The 22,841-nt window shown below is 38.2% G+C and overlaps 1 protein-coding gene and 2 pseudogenes across 1 annotated transcript; 2 read left to right on the top strand and 1 right to left on the bottom strand.

Annotated features, from left to right (window-relative positions):
- Positions 1-1,210: 1,210 nt before the first annotated feature.
- LOC114464605 (kelch-like protein 36) lies at positions 1,211-20,400 on the bottom strand. The gene is given in 12 exon segments (XM_028448983.1): positions 1,211-1,925; positions 1,928-2,169; positions 2,171-2,275; positions 4,075-4,232; positions 5,768-5,995; positions 7,180-7,485; positions 8,182-8,403; positions 9,506-9,541; positions 17,439-17,525; positions 18,399-18,596; positions 18,834-18,911; positions 20,169-20,400. Coding segments are annotated over 11 exon segments (1,842 nt in total). The 5' UTR covers positions 18,888-18,911; positions 20,169-20,400; the 3' UTR covers positions 1,211-1,719.
- LOC114464608 (rac GTPase-activating protein 1 pseudogene) lies at positions 13,250-14,863 on the top strand (annotated as a pseudogene).
- Positions 20,401-20,963: 563 nt separating the features above from the next.
- LOC114464300 (rac GTPase-activating protein 1 pseudogene) lies at positions 20,964-22,487 on the top strand (annotated as a pseudogene).
- Positions 22,488-22,841: the final 354 nt, after the last annotated feature.

The raw sequence follows: 22,841 nt of genomic DNA on the forward strand, positions 1-22,841 counted from the left end.
TATAAAATATAACATAAATAAGGTTTTTCCTATTTAAAGTGCCACTCTGCAAAAACAGAGACTGACAATTCATGCCAGTTTAACAATAAAACAAAGTTAATATTGCAACACGACTTCTACCACTGACAATATATCTTCTCTTGTCACACATTATATTGTTTTGTCCTTATTTATCCACACACATTCAAAGTTCATAAGTTGTTTTTTTTTTTTTTAAATGCTCTGCATTACAATCCAAAGATACATTAAAATAAAACCAAACAGCAGAGAAGAACCAATGTTATTATCATGTAAAATATGTTTGTAATATGCTGCTCAAATTAATAAATAAATGAAAATCTTTGATTTAAAAAAAAATATAATAAAAAATTAATAAAAAAATTAAAAATTAATAAAAAATATATTCTACTTTGTCAAATAATGAGGAAACTAATCTAATAAATACATAATCACTTGGTTTGAATTACAAAACCTTTTTTTATTTATTACTACACACATTTCTGTCCATTAGGATAAAATAAATTAGATTATAGATATGTGTTTTTAGTGTTTAAGTGAGGAGGGAAAGAATAATGCCATGTAAAGTGCTTTGAGTGACCAAAATAAGACGCTATATAAATCCAATGCATTATTATTATTATTATTATTTTACAGATAATTTAGGACCTTTTATCATAAGAGATGCTAACATAAGAGGAAGGTTAACTTGTATTAAGTTATTTATTTCAGTCTCAGTAATTGTGATTAATTGTAATTTAACTTAAGTAATTGAGAACATAATTGTAATTGACTTTTTAGGATAAAAACAATTGTAATGTTATTGTAATTGGAAAAAATGCTAGTAACTGTAACTGTAATCGTAATTGAAAGCGTAATTGTAACTGAAAACTGTAATGGAACCCAACACTGGTTCAAACAAAGGTTTGAAATCTGATCCAAAAATTGCTGAGAGCAAGTAACTGCTGCTTCCTAGTGGTCATATGCTGTGTTGGGTGTGTGCAGAGGAAAGGGTGGAGACATAGTTGTTGAGACTCTAACTCCACACTGAGGATCCCACGGACCTGCAAGACAGATTCTCAACATGTGGCTCATTATGTCTTAATTTAATTAGAGAACCTTACCGATTCCCTTTGTCCCAAATGTTTACTGTTTTTCAAAAAGGTTCTGACACTTTTTTCAGACTTTAGCTACCTTTTTCCAATAAATACCCTTTTTCCTGTTTTTTTGTCCATTTTTGCAAGTTCTATTTGTACACTAATTCAATTTTTGTCCTTTCCTTGTTTTTTTTGGCCACTTTTCATTCAAATAAGCAAATTTTTGTTCAATAAATACCACTCGTTTCCTTGTTTTGCCCTTTTTCACTATTGTTTGCCACATTTTGCCCATTTAAGCTAACCTTTGCCACCATATACCACCTGGTTCCTCTTAATTTGCCCATTTTTTGGCCACTCTTGACTGCTTTTGGCCCATTTTAGTCACATTACACTCTTTTCTAGCAACGTTTTTGCCATATTTGAACCATTTTTGGCCACCTGTTACCATGTCTGCCTTCACTTGCTCGTCATAAAAACAAAAAATCGTAGCGGACCAGACCGGCCCATTTCAGGTTGACGGCCCACTGGGAAGAGATCTGGTATGCCAGATGGCCAGTCCACCCCTGCCATTGTGGTTTTCTTTGTTTGATGGTTAAGTACCAACCCACATGTCCATGTCTGTATATTACGTGGGACGTCCTCTCCTCTTCATTTCTCGCTCTACGAGTCTTTTCTCCGATGCCGCTGCAAACGGCCTCACCGTGCACACACACGCTGAGGCCCCTGCCACACATTTAGGCAGGTCGGGCCCTCTGGACCAGGACCGCTGCTCTGGGTCGTACACCTGAGTGGCTTTGGAGAACATCATGCTCTCCCAGCTGTAGCCCCCAGCACAAAGATCCTCCCCGTCCACACGGCCACGCCCGCCTCACTGTTGGGCAGCAGAAGCCGAGCCACCGGGGTCCACTGGTCGTGCCGGGGGTCATAGGACTCCACCTGGCGGATGTCGAAGCGCTCGGTGGTGTCCTTGCTGTCGTCGCTGCCTCCGATGGCGTAGATGCAGTGTTGTAGGGAGGCCATGCAGTGCCAGCCCCTGGCCCGGCTCATGGGCCCAGCCCTCGTCGTCCAGCAACGGATCGTAGCTCAGCACGTCACGGCGGTACGGACCGATCTGAGAGTCGTGACCGCCCGAGATGTAGACCACACCCTGGTGAACTGTCCCAGCGTGGCCGTAAGTAAACCTGAGGGTAAACAATGGAAATTTGACAAACAGTATAATACATCAGAGGTGTCAAACACATTTTAGTTCAGAGGCCAGATACCAAGCAGTTTGATCTCAAGTGGGCCACAGTTTTTATGCAGGAAAACAAGTCATTTCAACATTATTGAGCCCTAGTTTAAGCTTCTACATATACATAAAATACAAAATGTGTCAAAAACTCACAACATCCAAGCAATAAGTGACAGATATCAGTCCCAACAGGATCTTCACTTTAAATTTTCCAGGTTTTATGACCGATTTCTATGTAATTAAGAGAAACATTAAGTCATAATTTGAAAAACATTTAAGGTTTTGTAAAAGTTTGGAGTTTTTTCAAAAGTTTAACATTAAAGATGACTTCAATCAAGCACCCGAGAAAACTATGAGTTACTGCAAATATTGTTGCGTTTCATTTACACAATGATTCGTGTTTTCTCTGTCATTTAATCCTGCGGGCCAAATTGGGATGTTCCAAAGGGCCAGATTTGGCCCCTGGGCCATGGGTTTGACACATATGCAGTAAATTATGCCTTTAACGCTGAAAGAGCCAAACTGAGGAGGAGGAGTTTAGGAAAAAAGTATCAGTGAACTGTTGTAAAAATGTGCATAAAACAACCATTCTGCCCAAAACTGATGCTAAATTATGTTAATCAAAATAAAATAATAAATGTTGAAATAAAACATTCTTGAAATTAAAGTATGAACTTTGTTCTTAAAACACAATTTGGATCATTTGGGACGTGAATATTAGAAAATAACCGCAATGAATTGACAAAGCTCTACATTTAAGTGTTGAAGGATAAAATAACTTATTGACACACATGGACATTAATCAGTGATTTTGAATTGTCTCTGAATAAAAAAAACTTTCAATCTGTATCAATATGTTTTAAAATATCTTTGTGTAATCATGTGATGTTGCTAGCTAAAATGAATCCTTAAAAAGCAGTTGATCAAGTTATAAATCCACATTTTTTGGAAGGGGGATATAGGTTTGAGCTTCATCCGTTCGTCCGAGCTAAAAGGGACAGCTTTTTTCAGAAACTGTTTAAGACAAGTTATCCAAATTCGGTGTGGGGCTTCAAAGGTATCAATACCTTGATGGAGTTCGAAAATGAGAAGCGTGCAATTCCTTTTCCGGATATATTGCCCTTCTTTCATTTTTTTTTTTACTCTATTAGATGCATCTTCATTGGGAACAGCTTTTCTTAGAAAACGTTTAGGATAGTTAGTAATTCTTTATTCTGATGTGATAATATTTTCTTACGTACACATCCAAGTTAGATTTAGGACATTCAGGAAAAGGTTGTGAGTTATGAGAACCAATCTGGCGGGGGATGTTGATGACGATGTCTTCTTGTTGTTATTGTACAGATGAAGCTAATGGCTAATTTTTAAATTTGATTATCATTAAATTCTGACACAATACTTTTTTTTGTGTCATCTATCAAAACGATTTTTAATGAGTTAATAAAGTACAGTTTATTTTTTTAAACACATTTAAGAAGATGCGTTTTTTTTAAATTCATATATGGGTTTAAAGATGCAACTGGGGGTGATATTTTTGTGGTTGTTTCTGTTATTTTTACAGTACAAACATCCATTTTAATGTTAATGATGAACCCTTCTCATTAACTAGTAATGTGCTTACGTGTGCCCACGCTTTTCTGACAACTCAGTAATATGAACACTTCCAATAAACCTGCTGAGTAGCCTAAAATAAGTACTTCCCCTATACTACATGTGGGCTCTATTAAAAGGTGGTTGATGTGCTCTTACCTGGGTAGAGGAGCCACAGGGGACCAGCAGTCCTCAGCAGGGCTGTAGACCTCCACAGTAAACAGAGCTCCACCATCGTTCCTCCCTCCTACAGCGATCAGACGTCCTCCCACAGCCCCAAGAAAGAAGTCCACGCGCCGATGATTCATTGGACAACACTGAGGAACCATCAGAGTGTAAAAACAGATCGTCACTAAATAAATGATGGGGACTTCAATTGTAAATATGGAGACATCTGCTGCTCAATCTTAATCCTAGTGATTGAACCAACAGTATAAGTGTCATTAAACTGTAAAAAACATTAAAGATTTATGTGCAGGAATCTTGTCACAATACTTCTGCTTTAAAGAGTAACTAAACCCCAAACCCACTTTTTTCTGCTAAATACATACAGTATGTATTTGGGTATGACGTAGTGCTGTTGATTGATCCTAGTCCAACTTTTAATATTTTAGTACAGGGTTCCTACAGCTTCAGTCAAATTATACTAATTAATTATTATATTTAATGCCATTTGATTATAAATTTAAAACCAACTTCACAGTAAACACAATTGAGGAAAAAAAAATGTTTTCAGTGTCTAGTACAGATGTGCAACTGAGAAAACACAAAAATACATAAAATGACAGTAAAATACACAAAAAAAAAACGATCTAAATCACTCCAAAAACACAAGATGACTACAAAAATAGCCAGAAATCTATAAAACAACAAAAATACAAAAAACAAAACCATTAAGAAAAATCTTCATTGGACAGGCAATATTCGAGAAATTTACATTTTCCCACGTTGTTGAAAGTTGCTCCAAGCATGACGCTGCCACCACGTCACTGTTTTGTAGTTTGTTCTGCTGTCGTGATTGTGCAATGTTACTGTAAATTATATATTTTTTTGGAATGCGAGACTAATTACAACCATAAAGTCATATTTATGTGTCAAAATGTAAGACTTTTGAAACATTGATCTAAGACATTTTATTGACAATGAATGCCTTATTTCATGAATGTAATGCCTTTTAAGACTTTTTAAGGATCTGTGGGAACCCTGTGGTAAAAGTATTTTAATTTTGCGTATTTAGTTATTACAAATTAATTTTGCTATTGGCTGATACAGGCTATGACACGTCACTGTGATCATCGTGCATCACCAACTGTCGCTGTTGGCTCCGTCCCCTCCTATAAAAGCTTGGAGGGGGGACAATCACTGAGCATTGGTTGACAACCTCAATTCGGAACTCCGTTGATCCGTGCATTTCTGTTTTTGACTCTGTGAAGAACAGTCTCAACAAGCTACAGCATGTGTGTATGTACAGACGCATTGTGTGTGTATCCCCGTCTGTCTCTAGGTGTGTGCGAAAGTGCATGTACTTCTCGCTGCTGTGTGTTTGTCTACCTGGTGTGTGCATGTGTGTGTGTGTGCGTGTGTGTGTGAGGCTGTGGTGTTCCAAAGCTAATGGCGGAAGAAGAGCAGGAGCCGTTTGTGAGTGTATTGTATGTAGTAATTGAGAAGACAGCACTACGTTACTGTCTGGGCGTGTCTTACCGCGTCAGGAGCACCGCCCATAATCAAGGCATTTTTTTTTAATTCCACAACTCCTAGTGGCAGGTCAGCAGAAAGCAGGGGTTAGTTACTCTCACAGTTTGATATGTTTCAATGCCTAAATAGAGAAGCGGTGAGGTCGTGGTTACCCTACCTGGGTCCACTGCTTGTGTCGGGGGTCATATCTGTGCAGCAGGTCACAGGCCGCACCTCCTCCGTTGTCTCTAGAGGAGCTTCCTCCTGCTGTGAAGATAAACCCTCCCAGCACCGCCAGGCTGTGGTGGCTCCGTTGGGCCGGGAGCTCCGCTTCCACCTCCCAGCATCCCGTTCCCTCGTCCAGTCTGCAAACGTTGGCGCTCAGCTCCTGTCCACGTTCAGACACCTGACAGCACAGAACGCTCACAGTTCATACTAATTCCTTGGAGTTAATGTTCTTTTCTTTAGTTTTGCTTAAAGCAGAGGTGTCAAACACACCCCACGCGGCCCAGCGACCCAGCTAATGAGCCTAGGCCCCCACCCAAGCACCTCACCTGAACTCAGGAACACCTGCTAGGCCCCCACCAAGTACTCTCTCTACATCTAAGGACAGGAAAGCTTTATGAGGGTTTTTTCTATATCTAAATGTTCAGTATCCTTCTTACCTTATGGAATCCCTGACGTTCCACAATAAATACGTTTTGAGCTAAATGTTGATATAAATGATTTCAAAGACATTTCTGACACCAACTAGTTATTGAGTAATTATTTATTCAGCTTTGGACCATGATCTAAAGTGCATTCATGTGATGGGTTGTGTATCTAGCTCCACAAGTTTTAGGCTGTGTTAGAAATGGCATACCAACATACTACTCATGACATTTTTTAAGTATGTACAGTGGGCACACTAACATACACAACAGCTCCATGATGCATTGCTAGCAGAACGTAAAATAGTCCTGGGACCAGCTTCAAGCTAAAAGTCAAACTTCCCCTTTTCAAAACAAAAGCATCTCTTCTTATCGTCCATTAGTTTTTAACTCTTTTGTAAATAATGCTCTTGTTTTGAAGTTAACCGGAAGTTTTGTCAGTAGCACTATGGAGGATCTCTAGGTTTCTACAAGTTTTATGGATCAAATGAGCAAAAGTTGATATTCTACTTGGTCACTTTCTCACTTAAAATGTTTTTAGAACTTTAAAAGGTGGAGAATTAACAGAGATATATAGCCTTAGTGTGCTTCATGTTTTTTTTGTAGGTTCAAAATGCATCTTGGGAAACTTGGAAGTATACTTCAGTGGGAACGGTTATCATCCTAATCATACTTATAGTATATATTAGACAGTATATACTCATTGAGTGTGTAGTGTTTAGAACATAGTGTGGCATTTCAAACCTTAATGGTTTCTCGTCTCCCCAGCTGACGTCAATTAACCTCAGCAGTTAATCATTATGAATTAGGACGGGTACAGCCAACTGCAAGTCTTCTAATTAAACTTTGAATAATATATATTTGCAGCTAAGGAGAGTTTTGAGGAATCTTGATAAATATGGCTCAAATATTTCTCCACAGTGAAAATGACAACGAGCACCTCTCCTCCGACGAGCAGCAGCCCCTCCACCCCTCCTCTTAGTGCGTTGCGTCCGCTCTGTAGGAGTGGTTGGGCGCTGACTGTGGCGTGGTATCCCATCGCCTCCTCCACCAGGGCCTCACAGCCCACCTCCTCTGGCAGCAGGGCTTGCATCGTTGGCAGGATCCGGCTCACCAGGTCTCCCGCAGGCATCAGGGGGAATCTCACGAGGGAGAGAAGCTTCTGTGTGTGAGGAGCTCGTTGGGGCGTCTGGCTGAGCCACTGCAGGGCGGTCTGTAGCAGCGCCTGCTCGCTGTCGTGCTGAACCTGAGCAAGGAATGGTTGAGTTACAATATGTAGTGAAACTTAAATATTGTCTAAGACAGGCCTGCGCAACTGGCGGCCCGGGGACCACATGCAGCCTTCAAATTAGTTTTGTGCGGCCCCCCAAAGTTAAAATTACTCCAAAAACACCTACAATCTGGAAAAATACACAAAAGTAACAGAAAAATATACATTACCATGACAAAAAACAAAAGTGAATCCAAAAACAACAAAAATGCACAAGTTGACTCATAACACACAAAATGGCAAAAACACAAAAAAAATTTCAAAAACACAAAAATACAACAAAAATACACAAAACAACACAAAATGACTTAAAAAAAAAAAACAAAATGAGAAAAATATACAAAATTACAAACTGACAACAAAAACTAGACAAAAAGGAGACAAAAATGTACAAAGTGACTCCAAAAAAATAGTTAAAATGAGAGTTAGATATGTTAGATATGCAAAAGGACAACAACAATAGACAAACCCTTTGTTCTTTCCTGTATCAATGCTCAGATTGGTCATTATTCTAAATTCTGTCATTAATGTTGATCGTGTGGCCCTTAGATCAGTCAATTACATTTTTGTGGCCCTCACTGTGATAAAAGTTGCCCATTTCTAGTCTAAGAGATCTAGTCATTTCTACTTGCTGCTCATAACAGCAGATTTGTCCCTACATGGTGGTTTTACCTGCTCACTGGAGAGGTAGGAGGTGAGCTTGTACAGGGAGATGCTCTGCAAGAAATCAGGACTGAAGGAGAGCGTGGAGAAGCGAGCGAGGATGAAGCGATCAATAAAGGCGTCGAGCCTCTCCAGGCTGTAGTGCAGAGCCAGCTCCTGCAGGTACAGGTAGTTCTCCTCGTTCACCTCGCTCTCCAGATACTGGCAGCAGAAGTCCACGGCACGCCACACCTGAGCACCACCCAAAGCGTACGCATCAACCTCAACGTGCCGCACGTTCCGCATGCATTCAAACTGTGTCACTGTCCTATCAAGGTTGGAGCCAATCATAATTGTATAATTGTAATCGGAATTGAACATGGGTAATTTAAAACGTAATTGTAACAAAAATAAATGTAATTGAACCCAACCCTGCAAGATTTATTATTACAAATAAACAAAAGTAACTAGTAACTTTTACTTTGAGTACTATTTAATTGAGCAATGTTTTACGTGTACTTGAGTATTTAATGTATGACTTACTTGTACCTGAGTAAAAATTAACAGTACTTCTAATTGAGTAAAATATACCAGTACTCTTTACACCTCTGGTCTCCAGTACTATTATCCATATAAATATATCTACTTGGGACAAAAACTGTTCCTGACAGGCACTCCTCTGCACCTATCATGGGCGGAGCTATAAGGTACCATATTTGGTATAGAGCACACCACTGTATGGGCCAGCCCCCACTATCCAAGAAAATCCTTATATTCCTGGTAAGATCCACAAACAGGCTTGTTTTTCCCCACTTAGACACCGCCCTGGGCGTATCAGCGCTCTGTCATATTGGTCACATCCTTAATGTTAAATGAAAAAAAGAGCAGCCTATACTGTATGATCCAGGTATAATATCCAATTTATATAAGATATGATTACATTTATACAAAAACACACCAGGTTATAATGTGAAAGTGATATAAAATGTATTTTCCCCAAGGGTAGCTCACCATTTCCCTAAATCTGTGCCTATTATCAACACTTTGTTGACTATAATTGGGTGAATAATGAATTATTAAGTCTGTTGCGTCAGCTTGTACTCCAAACATGCAGGACTGGGGCCCTCCAGGATTAAGCTTAGACACCCCAGCTTTAATAGTTCTAAGTCTGGTACTTATTATCAGTGGCTAAAATCATTCTTTTGCACAATAATGAGACACAAATTGATCCAAAATGCTGGAAATTCTTTAGGTCTTCTTCAGATGTATTTTAATTTGCTGTTTTATGCACAAGTGGCTGTGGCTCTGATGATGACCCCCCCATCCACCCACCCTTTCTCTGTTAACACCTTACCTGCAGGAGATGAGCAGCTTCCAGCACATGGTGGATGTTTTCTCCATCCAGTGAAAGTTCTCCACCACAGCCTTCAGACCAGTGATGGAGACGCCGATTAACTCCACCTGCAGACAAACAGCAACAAGTCCAGATGAATTCCCAAAGCCTTTTTAAATCCATGATGATGAAAAACAAAATTTACACTGAGAATAAAAGGAGAACACACCTACATGTCCAGGTCAGAAAAAGTCAGAACATTACGTCAGATTAGGGCTGCACGATTATGGCCAAGAAAATTATCACAATTATTTATCATTTTAGGGAAAACAACTGTATCTTTAATTTACTATTTTTAACAAACAATATGTGAACAGTTTAGAGTCCAAAAAAAAGCTTTAAACAAGAATATTGATAAATACTAAAATGTACCCAAGAATTTGCCAAATGAACTATTGCCTAACTATAATTATACTGTTAGAGTGAAACTCCTTCAAAAACAATCACAGCGTATAAAGAGAAAGTTAAGAACATTAAGCTTAAGCTACAGGTTTTTAGCCAGAAACACTAGCGTGTCAACATTTTCTGGCTTGAGTGTCCGCTGGATTAAAGAATGAATTATTAATACTAATTAATTAGGTACTTATGTCAATCAACTCATGGGGGCGTGTCCACACGTTCAACACAAGCACCCCACCTAAAAAAAAAAAAAATCCCTAAAACTAGTTTTATATCCATCCGACGTCGCATTTTAAACATAAAAATTGCAGACAAATAAGTTAATTTAATCGTGGAGACCAAAATCATAATCATGATTAAAATTTGATTAATTGTGCAGCCTTAGGTCAAAAACTGTTATAGTTTTACCACACAGATTCTTTATTTATGAACATGTCGTCCACCTGCATCTACGACTGAAAACTACTTTTGTTCAGACACAGAATCCTCCTCTCCTGACTACAGACTTCTGTTATAAAAGCGTCTCTTTCCTTCTTCGTTACCTCATTCTGCTGCTCCTCCCTCATGCCCACGGTGAACATGGCGTAGAAGAACGGGCTAAACACGGCTAGCAGAGCACGATGTGCGGGGACTCGCTCTTCTTCTGCAACCAGAGCCACGTCGCAGAATCTACCGCCCTGCCTCTGCTCGTTGAGCCCCTGCAGCATCTCAGCAGCCTGGTCCGTCCACTGAACAGTTTTCTGAGAAAACACGTATGTTTATAATAAAAGTGAATTGTGAAAGTCATAAAATGTCACTCAACGTTTTAAGGCCAAGCTTGATAACTGGATGGAATGAAGGTATTTCATTATCCTCCTTTCCTTTATTATACTTTATTACAGCCCGATGGATAAAAATGTCCAACAGGAACATATTTACTCCTGACTAATCTTTGAATCCAAGATGAAAAAAAAAAAAAAGAGTTTTTCTCACTGACCTTTGATGATTCACTGACCCACTCGGGACGACTCCCCAAAATCTGTTTGTCCATTTTGTCCCGTCGGTTTGGTATCACCTAAACAACAAACAATGATAATGAAGATAGTGTCCTTATCACTTCTTTGAATATTTCATTCTTCAACAGATCCCCACAGACAGTGGTAACAAACTCTGTATTTTCCGAACAGCACCTAAGTCTGCTTTGATAATGAAAACTCTTCTCTTAATCCAAATATCTGAAAAATTATATATTCACTGATTTACTGAATGGATGAAGGAAAAAAGTTGATTATTGGCAAGGAAAATACTAGAAGGCATATTTGTCGTGAACTACTGCAATATTTTTATTTAATAAGAGAGTAACGCCACCCATTTACTGTTCTTCAGACTGATGAAAGACAAATATTTAATACAAAAAAACCCAACAATTGCTACAAAAGTATTTTAATATAAATGATGGTTGAACTGCAATGCTGATCTTTGTGGAACTTTTTTCCTAAAAAATTAACAAATCACTTTGAAGGTAGCATCAATGTATTATCTCGCCAGTACGCTCCTAATCATAGGAAATGGTAAAAATGCATAATAAACACAGACAAAATGTATAGAATGACACTTCAAAAGCTTAAATTAAAGTGTCAGTATAGAAGCAGGTATATTAAGCTTTAACATTAAGAAAATGTACAGGATTTGGTCATTAACTTTTTAAACAATTAAACATGATTTACATGATTTTATTCATCAAACATTCAAGAATAATAATAATAATGATTCAAAACAAATAATGAAAATAATTTTCAATTTACAAAAATAAAACTTGGTGAAAACGGTTTGTTTTTATAGGTTTTGTCTGTATTTGTTGGAGGAAACGAATGTGTGATGCTTTCAGAATAATTTTTTTTTAATTTTTTTTTTTTACTTGAGTTATTTATAATTAGGTTAAATTCATTCACCTGAAATTTTTGGTGTTGATTTCAAAACTACTAGTTTATGTACGACAAACTTGGCATAATCTTATAATATACTATCTTTTTTACTTTGTAAACTCAATGTAATCATGTGTTTTGAAATAACCTGAACTGATGGGATTTATTTTTAACCCAAAGCTAATGATAGTGAATGAATCATCATATTGTTCATGATTTTGATATTTTAAAATTAGAGGAAATACGTTGTTTTCTGGTGTTCTGTTGCTCTTTAGAGACATATTATTGTCCCATATGGTTTCTATTTGGTTTACCTGGGAATACAAAGTCAGTAAAACAGCTTTTAGCGGAATAAAAACACAAATTACATTTATGTCTAAAGAACAGCTGCTTACCTCTCAGTGAGCAGCATCTCCTGTTAGCACACAACACCAAGCCTCCGCATGTATCACCTCTGAATAACAATAAAGTATCATCTTTAATCTCCGACACTGTAGAATAATAACCCTGTAAAATCACATGTACACCATTCTGCTACGGTGACATTACAAAGCTATTATTCAGTCTGAAAAACCTTGTAAACAGTGTTAGCATGTCACATCCCACCGGCCGGAATATTTAGAACAAATGCACCTCCGTTTCCATTTTTCAAAATAAAGTCCCTAGCGTTGATAGGAAGCGCCACAGGCTGTCCAGAACGCTGTAAATGTATGTTTATGCAAAAAAACATGTAAAAAAATGAATCTCACTCAAACATGATGGATATAGTTTTTCTGGATTTTATTGTAAAATATATGAAATACCTTGTTTCTTTTATTCTGAAGTCCTCGCGGATGTACTTTTATTTTGTTTTTACAAAAACATAATAACATGCAAAAATTACACACTGTACTTATATTATACATTCCAGGAGGAAAACAAAGAATAGTATGCAACACAATTTATGATTATTTAAAAATAAAATAAAATAAATGACAACCGACATGGAGTAATGATCGAAATATTTCTAGGCTGCGTCCGAATATTCCCTCCTATCTCCTTTCCTATCCACTTTCCTAGGAGAGGAGATAGGAAAAGGTGGTCACGTTAGTTTTGACGATCAGACGCACTTCCACTAGGTGATGTAATAATCCTACGGCCGAACTTCCTTTCCTCAGAAAATTCAAACATTCTTTTATCATGGCCACCACTTATACACTTCCGGGGATTAAAGAACAGTGATTGGTCGCAATCATCTTGGTTATTTACAAATGACTCGCAACTCTCGCTCAACGGGCGACAATTAACAGTAAACTCTCGGCCAATAGGCGAGCAGTAACCGTTAACTCTCGACCAATGAGCGGTCAGCATGAGACAAATGTCAGTTGAGCTTTCATCTTCTCAATATATAAACAAACTCTTAGGAATAGATGTTAGTGTTCACAATCTGGAGACAGATCGCAAACACATCTCTATCACATACACATTTAAAAACGTTTTTAAAGCAGCTTCAGGATAGTTTGTCACATTATGGGCATTCTATCTTTCCTGGGTTTTAGCCGACTGGCTCGAAACTTGGGCGACTGCCGTCGAAAGTGTAAGAAGAAGAAGCAGAAACTCAGCTCCAGGAAAGAGACCTTCACTAAGGCTGAGACAGAGAGAGGGGCCCTGGAAGTCCCACTAAAACACGCCCCCAACCAGGTGGAGGTGGAGGTGGAGATCCACCCCAGACCGAAGGGAGAGACGGAGTTGGAGAAGCTGCCAGAGAACGAGAGCCTGGTGACCGAGACCCCCACCGTGACGGTTCGTGACAATGGAGGACCCGTGGAGGACGTTTCCACCATTGAGCCGATTCCTCGGACACACAGCGGGAGGGAAAGTGCTGGCGTGTGTGACTCTGAATCTGTGAAGCCTGACTTTAAGGTTCCCGTGGAGCCAGAGCTCAAAGCTCAGCCCAACGCTCCACAGAACGACGGCACCGCTCGTCTCCACAACTTTGTCTCCAACATGGTCATCAAGCCTGTGTCCTGCGTTCACTGTGGAAAGAAGATCAAGTTTTTAAAGCGGTCCATGAAGTGCAGTGACTGTAAAGTGGTGTCCCACCGACATTGTAGGGAGAGCTGCCCCCTGCCCTGCACCCCCAACCCCATTGGCTGCCCGCTTAAGGTCGGAGAGGGGTGTGTGTATGACGTACTGGCAGATTACGCCCCTGACTCCTCCCCCAGTATTCCTCCTCTGGTGATTAGCTGCGTTAGTGAGATTGAGCAGCGAGGCCTGTGTGAGGCCGGACTCTACCGTCTGTCCGGTTCCTACGTCCAAGTGAAAGACCTGAAGGAGGAGTTCCTCCTCACTAACATGGTTCCCGTCCTCAGTGAGGTGAAAAACATTAACACCGTGACGGGGTTCCTCAAGGACTTCCTAAGGAACCTGAAGGAGCCGCTGCTCACGTTCCGTCTGACCCAGGCCTTCATGGACGCAGCAGAGGTTTCTGATGAGGAGAACAGCTTCTCTCTGCTGTACCAGAGCATCAGTGACCTGCCCAAAGCCAACAGAGACACGCTGGCCTTCCTGGTTCTGCATCTGCAGCGAGTGGCTGAAAGCCTAGAAACCAGGATGGACATTCACAACCTGGCCCTTGTTTTTGGTCCGACAATCGTGGGCCACGCCGTCCCCAACCCAGACCTCATGACGATCATGTGGGACACCAAGCGTCAGATCAAGGTGATGGAGCACCTGCTGACCATGCCCAGTAATTACTGGGACCAGTTTGTGACGGAGCAGCAGTGACAAAGTACCCCAGACTGTAGTCCGAAATATTTTAATTATTTTTGTTGAAAGGCTTCATTGTTATATGTACATATATAGTTGTTTATACCATATTATATTATAGTTGTTTTATTTTGAAAAACCCAGCTGTTTGTATCTCTATTGCTTTTCTTTCTATATTGGTTGTGCTTTTATTGTGATGGTTTTTCAGCTCATGTGTTACTCAGTAGTTGAAGAACAGAACTTTTGACCATTTTCTTAAATGTTTGTGCTTTTATTAAATGTTTTAACGCCCACCACGTGGACAACTTTGAAATCCTTGTCTGTCTTTAATTTGTCATAGTTTGACGTGTTTGTACTTTGAGAAGTGTGTGTATTTATAAATATATATTGTTTAAATATGATGAGCACAATTACACTGCAGTGAAAATACAGTAAGGCATGAAAAACATCCACATTTTGAGGTAAGGCATACAAATTGAATTATTGATAATCATAAAAGCCTTAAAACGAGTTTAAATATGATGAGCACACTTAAACTGGGGTTAAAATGCAGTAAGGCATGAAAAATTAGAAAAATGTGACAAACTCCGAAATTTCAAAAGGCATAAAAATTTTGTTTGAATATTTTTTTTCTAAAAAAAGGCTATCATAAGACCTTTAAAAAAATTAAATATGATTTGTAGACTTAAACTGGGGTGAAAATCCAGTAAAGCATGATAAATGTGATAAACTTACATTTCAGAGGAAAGGCTATAGTAACAAAAAAAATTCAAAAATGTTGATTATTTTTTTTCTGAGATAAGGCAATCATAAGTGTCAAGCTTATTTTCTACAATGCTTGTTGTCCAGCTTTAAAGGACATGGATGGAACGTAAGTAAGACACGAGGTCAACTCAGCTTTTAAAAGTTTATTCAGTTTTGTTGAAGGTTTTGTAGCAGATTGAAAACCTTAAAGAAAAGGGTGAAAAAGAAGAATGAGCTCTATTCAAAAGTTTTTAAACAAATTAACCAACTGAACTTTTGCCATTTTAAATAATGTATTCATTATATTCATTAATTTTTTGCTTTTCAATGTTTAAGCCAACCTACAATGTTTGACTATTTCTATTTGTAAAATTAAATCATGTGCTTTGGTGTATGAATTTCAACCATTTTAATCAAAGTCTAAGTTTTTAACAATGTATTTTAGCCATAAACTTATTTATTAATTTTAGTATTTATGTAAACTTATTTATCAGAAACTCTACACCAATATTTATTACTCTTAACATTTTATTCTTCATTCTTTTAACCTAAATTACACTATGAAATCACAATATATATATATCAATTGGATCAAATAGTAACTTAATGTATTTTGACTAAGATGTCTCAAGACAAACAAATTGAAAAGGCCAAACACTTTGGCTGTAGAGTTAACTTAAATTTGGGTCAAAAGTCATATAAACATGGAATCAGCCTGTGTACTTTAACATGACCTACATTCCAACTTAAATTCTTGCTTTTAGGAGCTTTTAACTTTAAAATAAACCATAATAAATCTGGTCACTCACTCAATCAGAGCTTAGACCCAATACTTTTGTTGGGGCTCCATCTAGTGTCTAATTGTTGAACTACACCTATACCTGACCTAAGGTGTACTGGACAGAACAGGTGAGAAGTGAGAGAAGGTTGAGTGTGTTGGCAGAGGTGTTTTCTTCTGGAGTATTGGAGCGTTTGGAGTGCCATTTGTTCTATTCTTCATTTTTGGAAAACCAATAAGACCCTTAAAACCAGTTTAAATATGATGAGCACACTTAAACAGGGCTGAAAATCCAGTAAGGCATGAAAAATGAGAAAACATTTTTCTGAGATAAGGCTATCATAAGATCCTTAAAACAAGTTATGAAATATGAAAAAATAAAATAATAAAAAATTTGTAAGAAAATATAAAACCCATTTATTCAACTCAGACATTTTTAAAGATACCAGACATACACATTATAACATTTTAAAAACTCCACAACCATGCACAATTAACAAGTAGGTACGTTCTTGTTCTTCTTTTCACGTTAAAAGTTTCATTGAGTTTTCTTATTCCAAAGAAAATAAAAATACACACAAAAAAATCTAATTCACTTCTTACTACAGCTTACTGAACTACAGACATGGGCAACTTGGGTCCCAAATGTAAATGCACAAAATAACCCCAAAAACACACGGAATGGCAGAAAAATATACAAGAAATTTGAATAAATAAAGAGAAAACAGCAAAAATAAATAAAATTACTGTAATACTAGATTACAAATATATATATATATATATATATATACATAAAATGACTAAACACATAGAAGATGACTACAATAAATAACGTAAAAAATATTTACAAAAAAACACAGAAAAAGACTAAAAAATGACACCAAAACCCCACAATACAACTAAATATACAGGATCACAGAAAAATATTAAAAAAAAGACAACATGGAATGGCAGACACATACACTAAATATGACAAAAGTGTGAAAAGAAAATTGCTTCAATACACAGAAAACAGCAAAAATAAACAAAATGACACCAAAAATACATAAAATTACTCTAAAACCCACAAAATTACTACAAGAAATAACTGAAAAAATAAACAAAACTACACTAAATAGGTTAAAAAAAAGACCCCAAAATGACAACAAAAACACACAAAATGACTCCTAAAACATAAAACAACAAAATTCAGAATGATAAAAATATACAAAATGATAACGAAAACACACAAAATTACTCCAAAAACACTCCGAAAACAACAACAAAACATCACATTTTCACACAAAATAAATGTACAAGGAGCTTCCAGCACATGGTGGATGTTTCCTCCATCCAGTGAAAGTTCTCCACTGTACAGAAAGCCCACCACAGCCTTCAGACCAGTGATGGAGACACCGATTAACTCCACCTGCAGACAAACAGCAACAAGTCCAGATGAATTCCCAAAGCCTTTTTAAATCCATGATGATGAAAAACAATATTTACACTGAGAATAAAAGGAGAATACAGCAACATGTCCAGGTCAGAAAAAGTCAGAACATTACGTCAGATTAGGGCTGCACGATTATGGCCAAAATAATTATCACAATTATTTATCATTTTAGGGAAAACAACTGTATCTTTAATGTACTATTTTTTAACAAACAATATGTGAACAGTTTAGAGTAAAAAAAAAAGCTTTAAACAAGAATATTGATAAATACTAAAATGTACCCAAGAATTTGCCAAAATGAACTATTGCCTAACTATAATTATACTGTTAGAGTGCAACTCCTTCAAAAACAATCACAGCGTATAAAGAGAAAGTTAAGAACATTAAGCTTAAGCTACAGGTTTTAGCCAGAAACACTAGCGTGTCAACATTTTCTGGCTTGAGTGTCCGCTGGATTAAAGAATGAATTAATAATACTAATTAATTAGGTACTTATGTCAATCAACTCATGGGGGCGTGTCCACACGTTCAACACAAGCACCCCACCTAAAAAAAAAAAAATCCCTAAAACTAGTTTTATATCCATCCGACGTCGCATTTTAAACATAAAAATTGCAGACAAACAGGTTAATTTAATCGTGGAGACCAAAATCATAATCATGATTAAAATTTGATTAATTGTGCAGCCTTATGTCAGAAACTGTTATGTTTTTACCACACAGATTTTTTATTTATGAACATGTCGTCCACCTGCATCTACGACTGAAAACTACTTTTGTTCAGACACAGAATCCTCCTCTCCTGATGACAGACTTCTGTTATAAAAGCGTCTCTTTCCTTCTTCGTTACCTCATTCTGCTGCTCCTCCCTCATGCCCACGGTGAACATGGCGTAGAAGAACGGGCTAAGCACAGCTAGCAGAGCACGGTGTGCGGGGACTCGCTCTTCTTCTGCAACCAGAGCCACGTCGCAGAATCTACCGCCCTGCCTCTGCTCGTTGAGCCCCTGCAGCATCTCAGCAGCCTGGTCCGTCCACTGAACAGTTTTCTGAGAAAACACGTATGTTTATAATAAAAGTGAATTGTGAAAGTCATAAAATGTCACTCAACGTTTTAAGGCCAAGCTTGATAACTGGATGGAATGAAGGTATTTCATTATCCTCCTTTCCTTTATTATACTTTATTACAGCCCGATGGATAAAACTGTCCAACAGGAACATATTTACTCCTGACTAATCTTTGAATCCAAGATGAAAAAAAAAAAAAAAGAGTTTTCCTCACTGACCTTTGATGATTCACTGACCCACTCGGGACGACTCCCCAAAATCTGTTTGTCCATTTTGTCCCCTCGGTTTGGTATCACCTAAACGACAAACAATGATAATGAAGATAGTGTCCTTATCACTTCTTTGAATATTTCATTCTTCAACAGATCCCCACAGACAGTGGTAACAAACTCTGTATTTTCCGAACAGCACCTAAGTCTGCTTTGATAATGAAAACTCTTCTCTTAATCCAAATATCTGAAAAATTATATATTCACTGATTTACTCAATGGATGAAGGAAAAAAGTTGATTATTGGCAAGGAAAATACTAGAAGGCATATTTGTCGTGAACTACTGCAATATTTTTATTTAATAAGAGAGTAACGCCTCCCATTTACTGTTCTTCAGACTGATGAAAAACAAATATTTAATACAAAAAAAACCAACAATTGCTACAAAAGTATTTTAATATAAATGATGGTTGAACTGCAATGCTGATCTTTGTGGAACTTTTTTTTCTAAAAAATAAACAAATCACTTTGAAGGTAGCATCAATGTATTATCTCGCCAGTACGCTCCTAATCATAGGAAATGGTAAAAATGCATAATAAACACAGACAAAATGTATAGAATGACACTTCAAAAGCTTCAATTAAAGTGTCAGTATAGAAGCAGGTATATTAAGCTTTAACATTAAGAAAATGTACAGGATTTGGTCATTAACTTTTTAAACAATTAAACATGATTGACATGATTTTATTCATCAAACCATTCAATAATAATAATAATAATAATAATAATAATGATTCAAAACAAATAATGAAAATAATTTTCAATTTACAAAAATAAAACTTAGTGAAAACGGTTTGTTTTTATAGGTTTTGTCTGTATTTGTTGGAGGAAACGAATGTGTGATGCTTTCAGAATATTTTTTTTTATTTTTTTTTTTACTTGAGTTATTTATAATTAGGTTAAATTCATTCACCTGAAATTTTTGGTGTTGATTTCACAACTACTAGTTTATGTACGACAAACTTGGCATAGTCTTATAATATACTATCTTTTTTACTTTGTAAACTCAATGTAATCATGTGTTTTGAAATAACCTGAACAGATGGGATTTTATTTTTAACCCAAAGCTAATGATAGCGAATGAATCATCATATTGTTCATGATTTTGATATTTTAGAATTAGAGGAAATACGTTGTTTTCTGGTGTTCTGTTGCTCTTTAGAGACATATTATTGTCCCATATGGTTTCTATTTGGTTTACCTGGGAATACAAAGTCAGTAAAACAGCTTTTAGCGGAATAAAAACACAAATTACATTTATGTCTAAAGAACAGCTGCTTACCTCTCAGTGAGCAGCATCTCCTGTTAGCACACAACACCAAGCCTCCGCATGTATCACCTCTGAATAACAATAAAGTATCATCTTTAATCTCCGACACTGTAGAATAATAACCCTGTAAAATCACATGTACACCATTCTGCTACGGTGACATTACAAAGCTATTATTCAGTCTGAAAAACCTTGTAAACAGCGTTAGCATGTCACGTCCCACCGGCCGGAATATTTAGAACAAATGCACCTCCGTTTCCATTTTTCAAAATAAAGTCCCTAGCGTTGATAGGAAGCGCCACAGGCTGTCCAGAACGCTGTAAATGTATGTTTATGCAAAAAAACATGTAAAAAATGAATCTCACTCAAACATGATGGATATAGTTTTTCTGGATTTTATTGTAAAATATATGAAATACCTTGTTTCTTTTATTCTGAAGTCCTCGCGGATGTACTTTTATTTTGTTTTTACAAAAACATAATAACATGCAAAAATTACACACTGTACTTATATTATACATTCCAGGAGGAAAACAAAGAATAGTATGCAACACAATTTATGATTATTTAAAAATAAAATAAAATAAATGACAACCGACATGGAGTAATGATCGAAATATTTCTAGGCTGCGTCCGAATATTCCCTCCTATCTCCTTTCCTATCCACTTTCCTAGGAGAGGAGATAGGAAAAGGTGGTCACGTTAGTTTTGACGATCAGACGCACTTCCACTAGGTGACGTAATAATCCTACGGCCGAACTTCCTTTCCTCAGAAAATTCAAACATTCTTTTATCATGGCCACCACTTATACACTTCCGGGGATTAAAGAACAGTGATTGGTCGCAATCATCTTGGTTATTTACAAATGACTCGCAACTCTCGCTCAACGGGCGACAATTAACTGTAAACTCTCGGCCAATAGGCGAGCAGTAACCGTTAACTCTCGACCAATGAGCGGTCAGCATGAGACAAATGTCAGTTGAGCTTTCATCTTCTCAATATATAAACAAACTCTTAGGAATAGATGTTAGTGTTCACAATCTGGAGACAGATCGCAAACACATCTCTATCACATACACATTTAAAAACGTTTTTAAAGCAGCTTCAGGATAGTTTGTCACATAATGGGCATTCTATCTTTCCTGGGTTTTAGCCGACTGGCTCGAAACTTGGGCGACTGCCGTCGAAAGTGTAAGAAGAAGAAGCAGAAAGTCCGCTCCAGGAAAGAGACCTTCACTAAGGCTGAGACAGAGAGAGGGGCCCTGGAAGTCCCACTAAAACACGCCCCCAACCAGGTGGAGGTGGACGTGGAGATCCACCCCAGACCGAAGGGCGAGACGGAGTTGGAGAAGCTGTCAGCGAAGGAGAGCCTGGTGACCGAGACCCCCACCGTGACCATGGTGACGGTTCCTGCCAATGGAGGACCCGTGGAGGAAGTTTCCACCATTGAGCCGATTCCACGGACACACAGCGGGAGGGAAAGTGCTGGCGTGTGTGACTCTGAACCTGTAAAGCCTGACTTTAAGGTTCCCGTGGAGCCAGAGCTCAAAGCTCAGCCCAACGCTCCACAGAACGACGGCACCGCTCGTCTCCACCACTTTGTCTCCAACATGGTCATCAAGCCTGTGTCCTGCGTTCACTGTGGAAAGAAGATCAAGTTTTTAAAGCGGTCCATGAAGTGCAGTGACTGTAAAGTGGTGTCCCACCGACATTGTAGGGAGCGCTGCCCCCTGCCCTGCACCCCCAACCCCATTGGCTGCCCGCTTAAGATCGGAGAGGGGTGTGTGTATGACGTACTGGCAGATTACGCCCCTGACTCCTTCCCCAGTATTCCTCCTCTGGTGATTAGCTGCGTTAATGAGATTGAGCAGCGAGGCCTGTGTGAGGCCGGACTCTACCGTCTGTCAGGTTCCTACGTCCAAGTGAAAGACCTGAAGGAGGAGTTCCTCCTCACTAACATGGTTCCCGTCCTCAGTGAGGTGAAAAACATTAACACCGTGACGGGGCTCCTCAAGGACTTCCTAAGGAACCTGAAGGAGCCGCTGCTCACGTTCCGCTTGACCCAGGCCTTCATGGACGCAGCAGAGGTTTCTGATGAGGAGAACAGCTTCTCTCTGCTGTACCAGAGCATCAGTGACCTGCCCAAAGCCAACAGAGACACGCTGGCCTTCCTGGTTCTGCATCTGCAGCGAGTGGCTGAAAGCCTAGAAACCAGGATGGACATTCACAACCTGGCCCTTGTTTTTGGTCCGACAATCGTGGGCCACGCCGTCCCCAACCCAGAACCTCATGACGATCATAGTGGGACACCAAGCGTCAGATCAAGGTGATGGAGCAGCCTGCTGACCATGCCCAGTAATTACTGGGACCAGTTTGTGACGGAGCAGCGGTGACAAAGTACCCCAGACTGTAGTCCGAATATTTTAATTATTTTGTTGAAAGGCTTCATTGTTATAGGTACATATATAGTTGTTTATACCATATTATATTATAGTGTTTTATTTTGAAAAACCCAGCTGTTTGTATCTCTATTGCTTTTCTTTCTATATTGGTTGTGCTTTTATTGTGATGGTTTTTTGTTGGTGCTTTTATTAAATGTTTTAAAACGCCCACCACGTGGACAACTTTGAAATCCTGGTCTGTCTTTAATTTGTCATAGTTTGACGTGTTTGTACTTTGAGAAG

The sequence above is a fragment of the Gouania willdenowi genome, chromosome 6, assembly GCF_900634775.1.
Source record: "Gouania willdenowi chromosome 6, fGouWil2.1, whole genome shotgun sequence".
NCBI classification, from domain to species: domain Eukaryota; kingdom Metazoa; phylum Chordata; class Actinopteri; order Blenniiformes; family Gobiesocidae; genus Gouania; species Gouania willdenowi.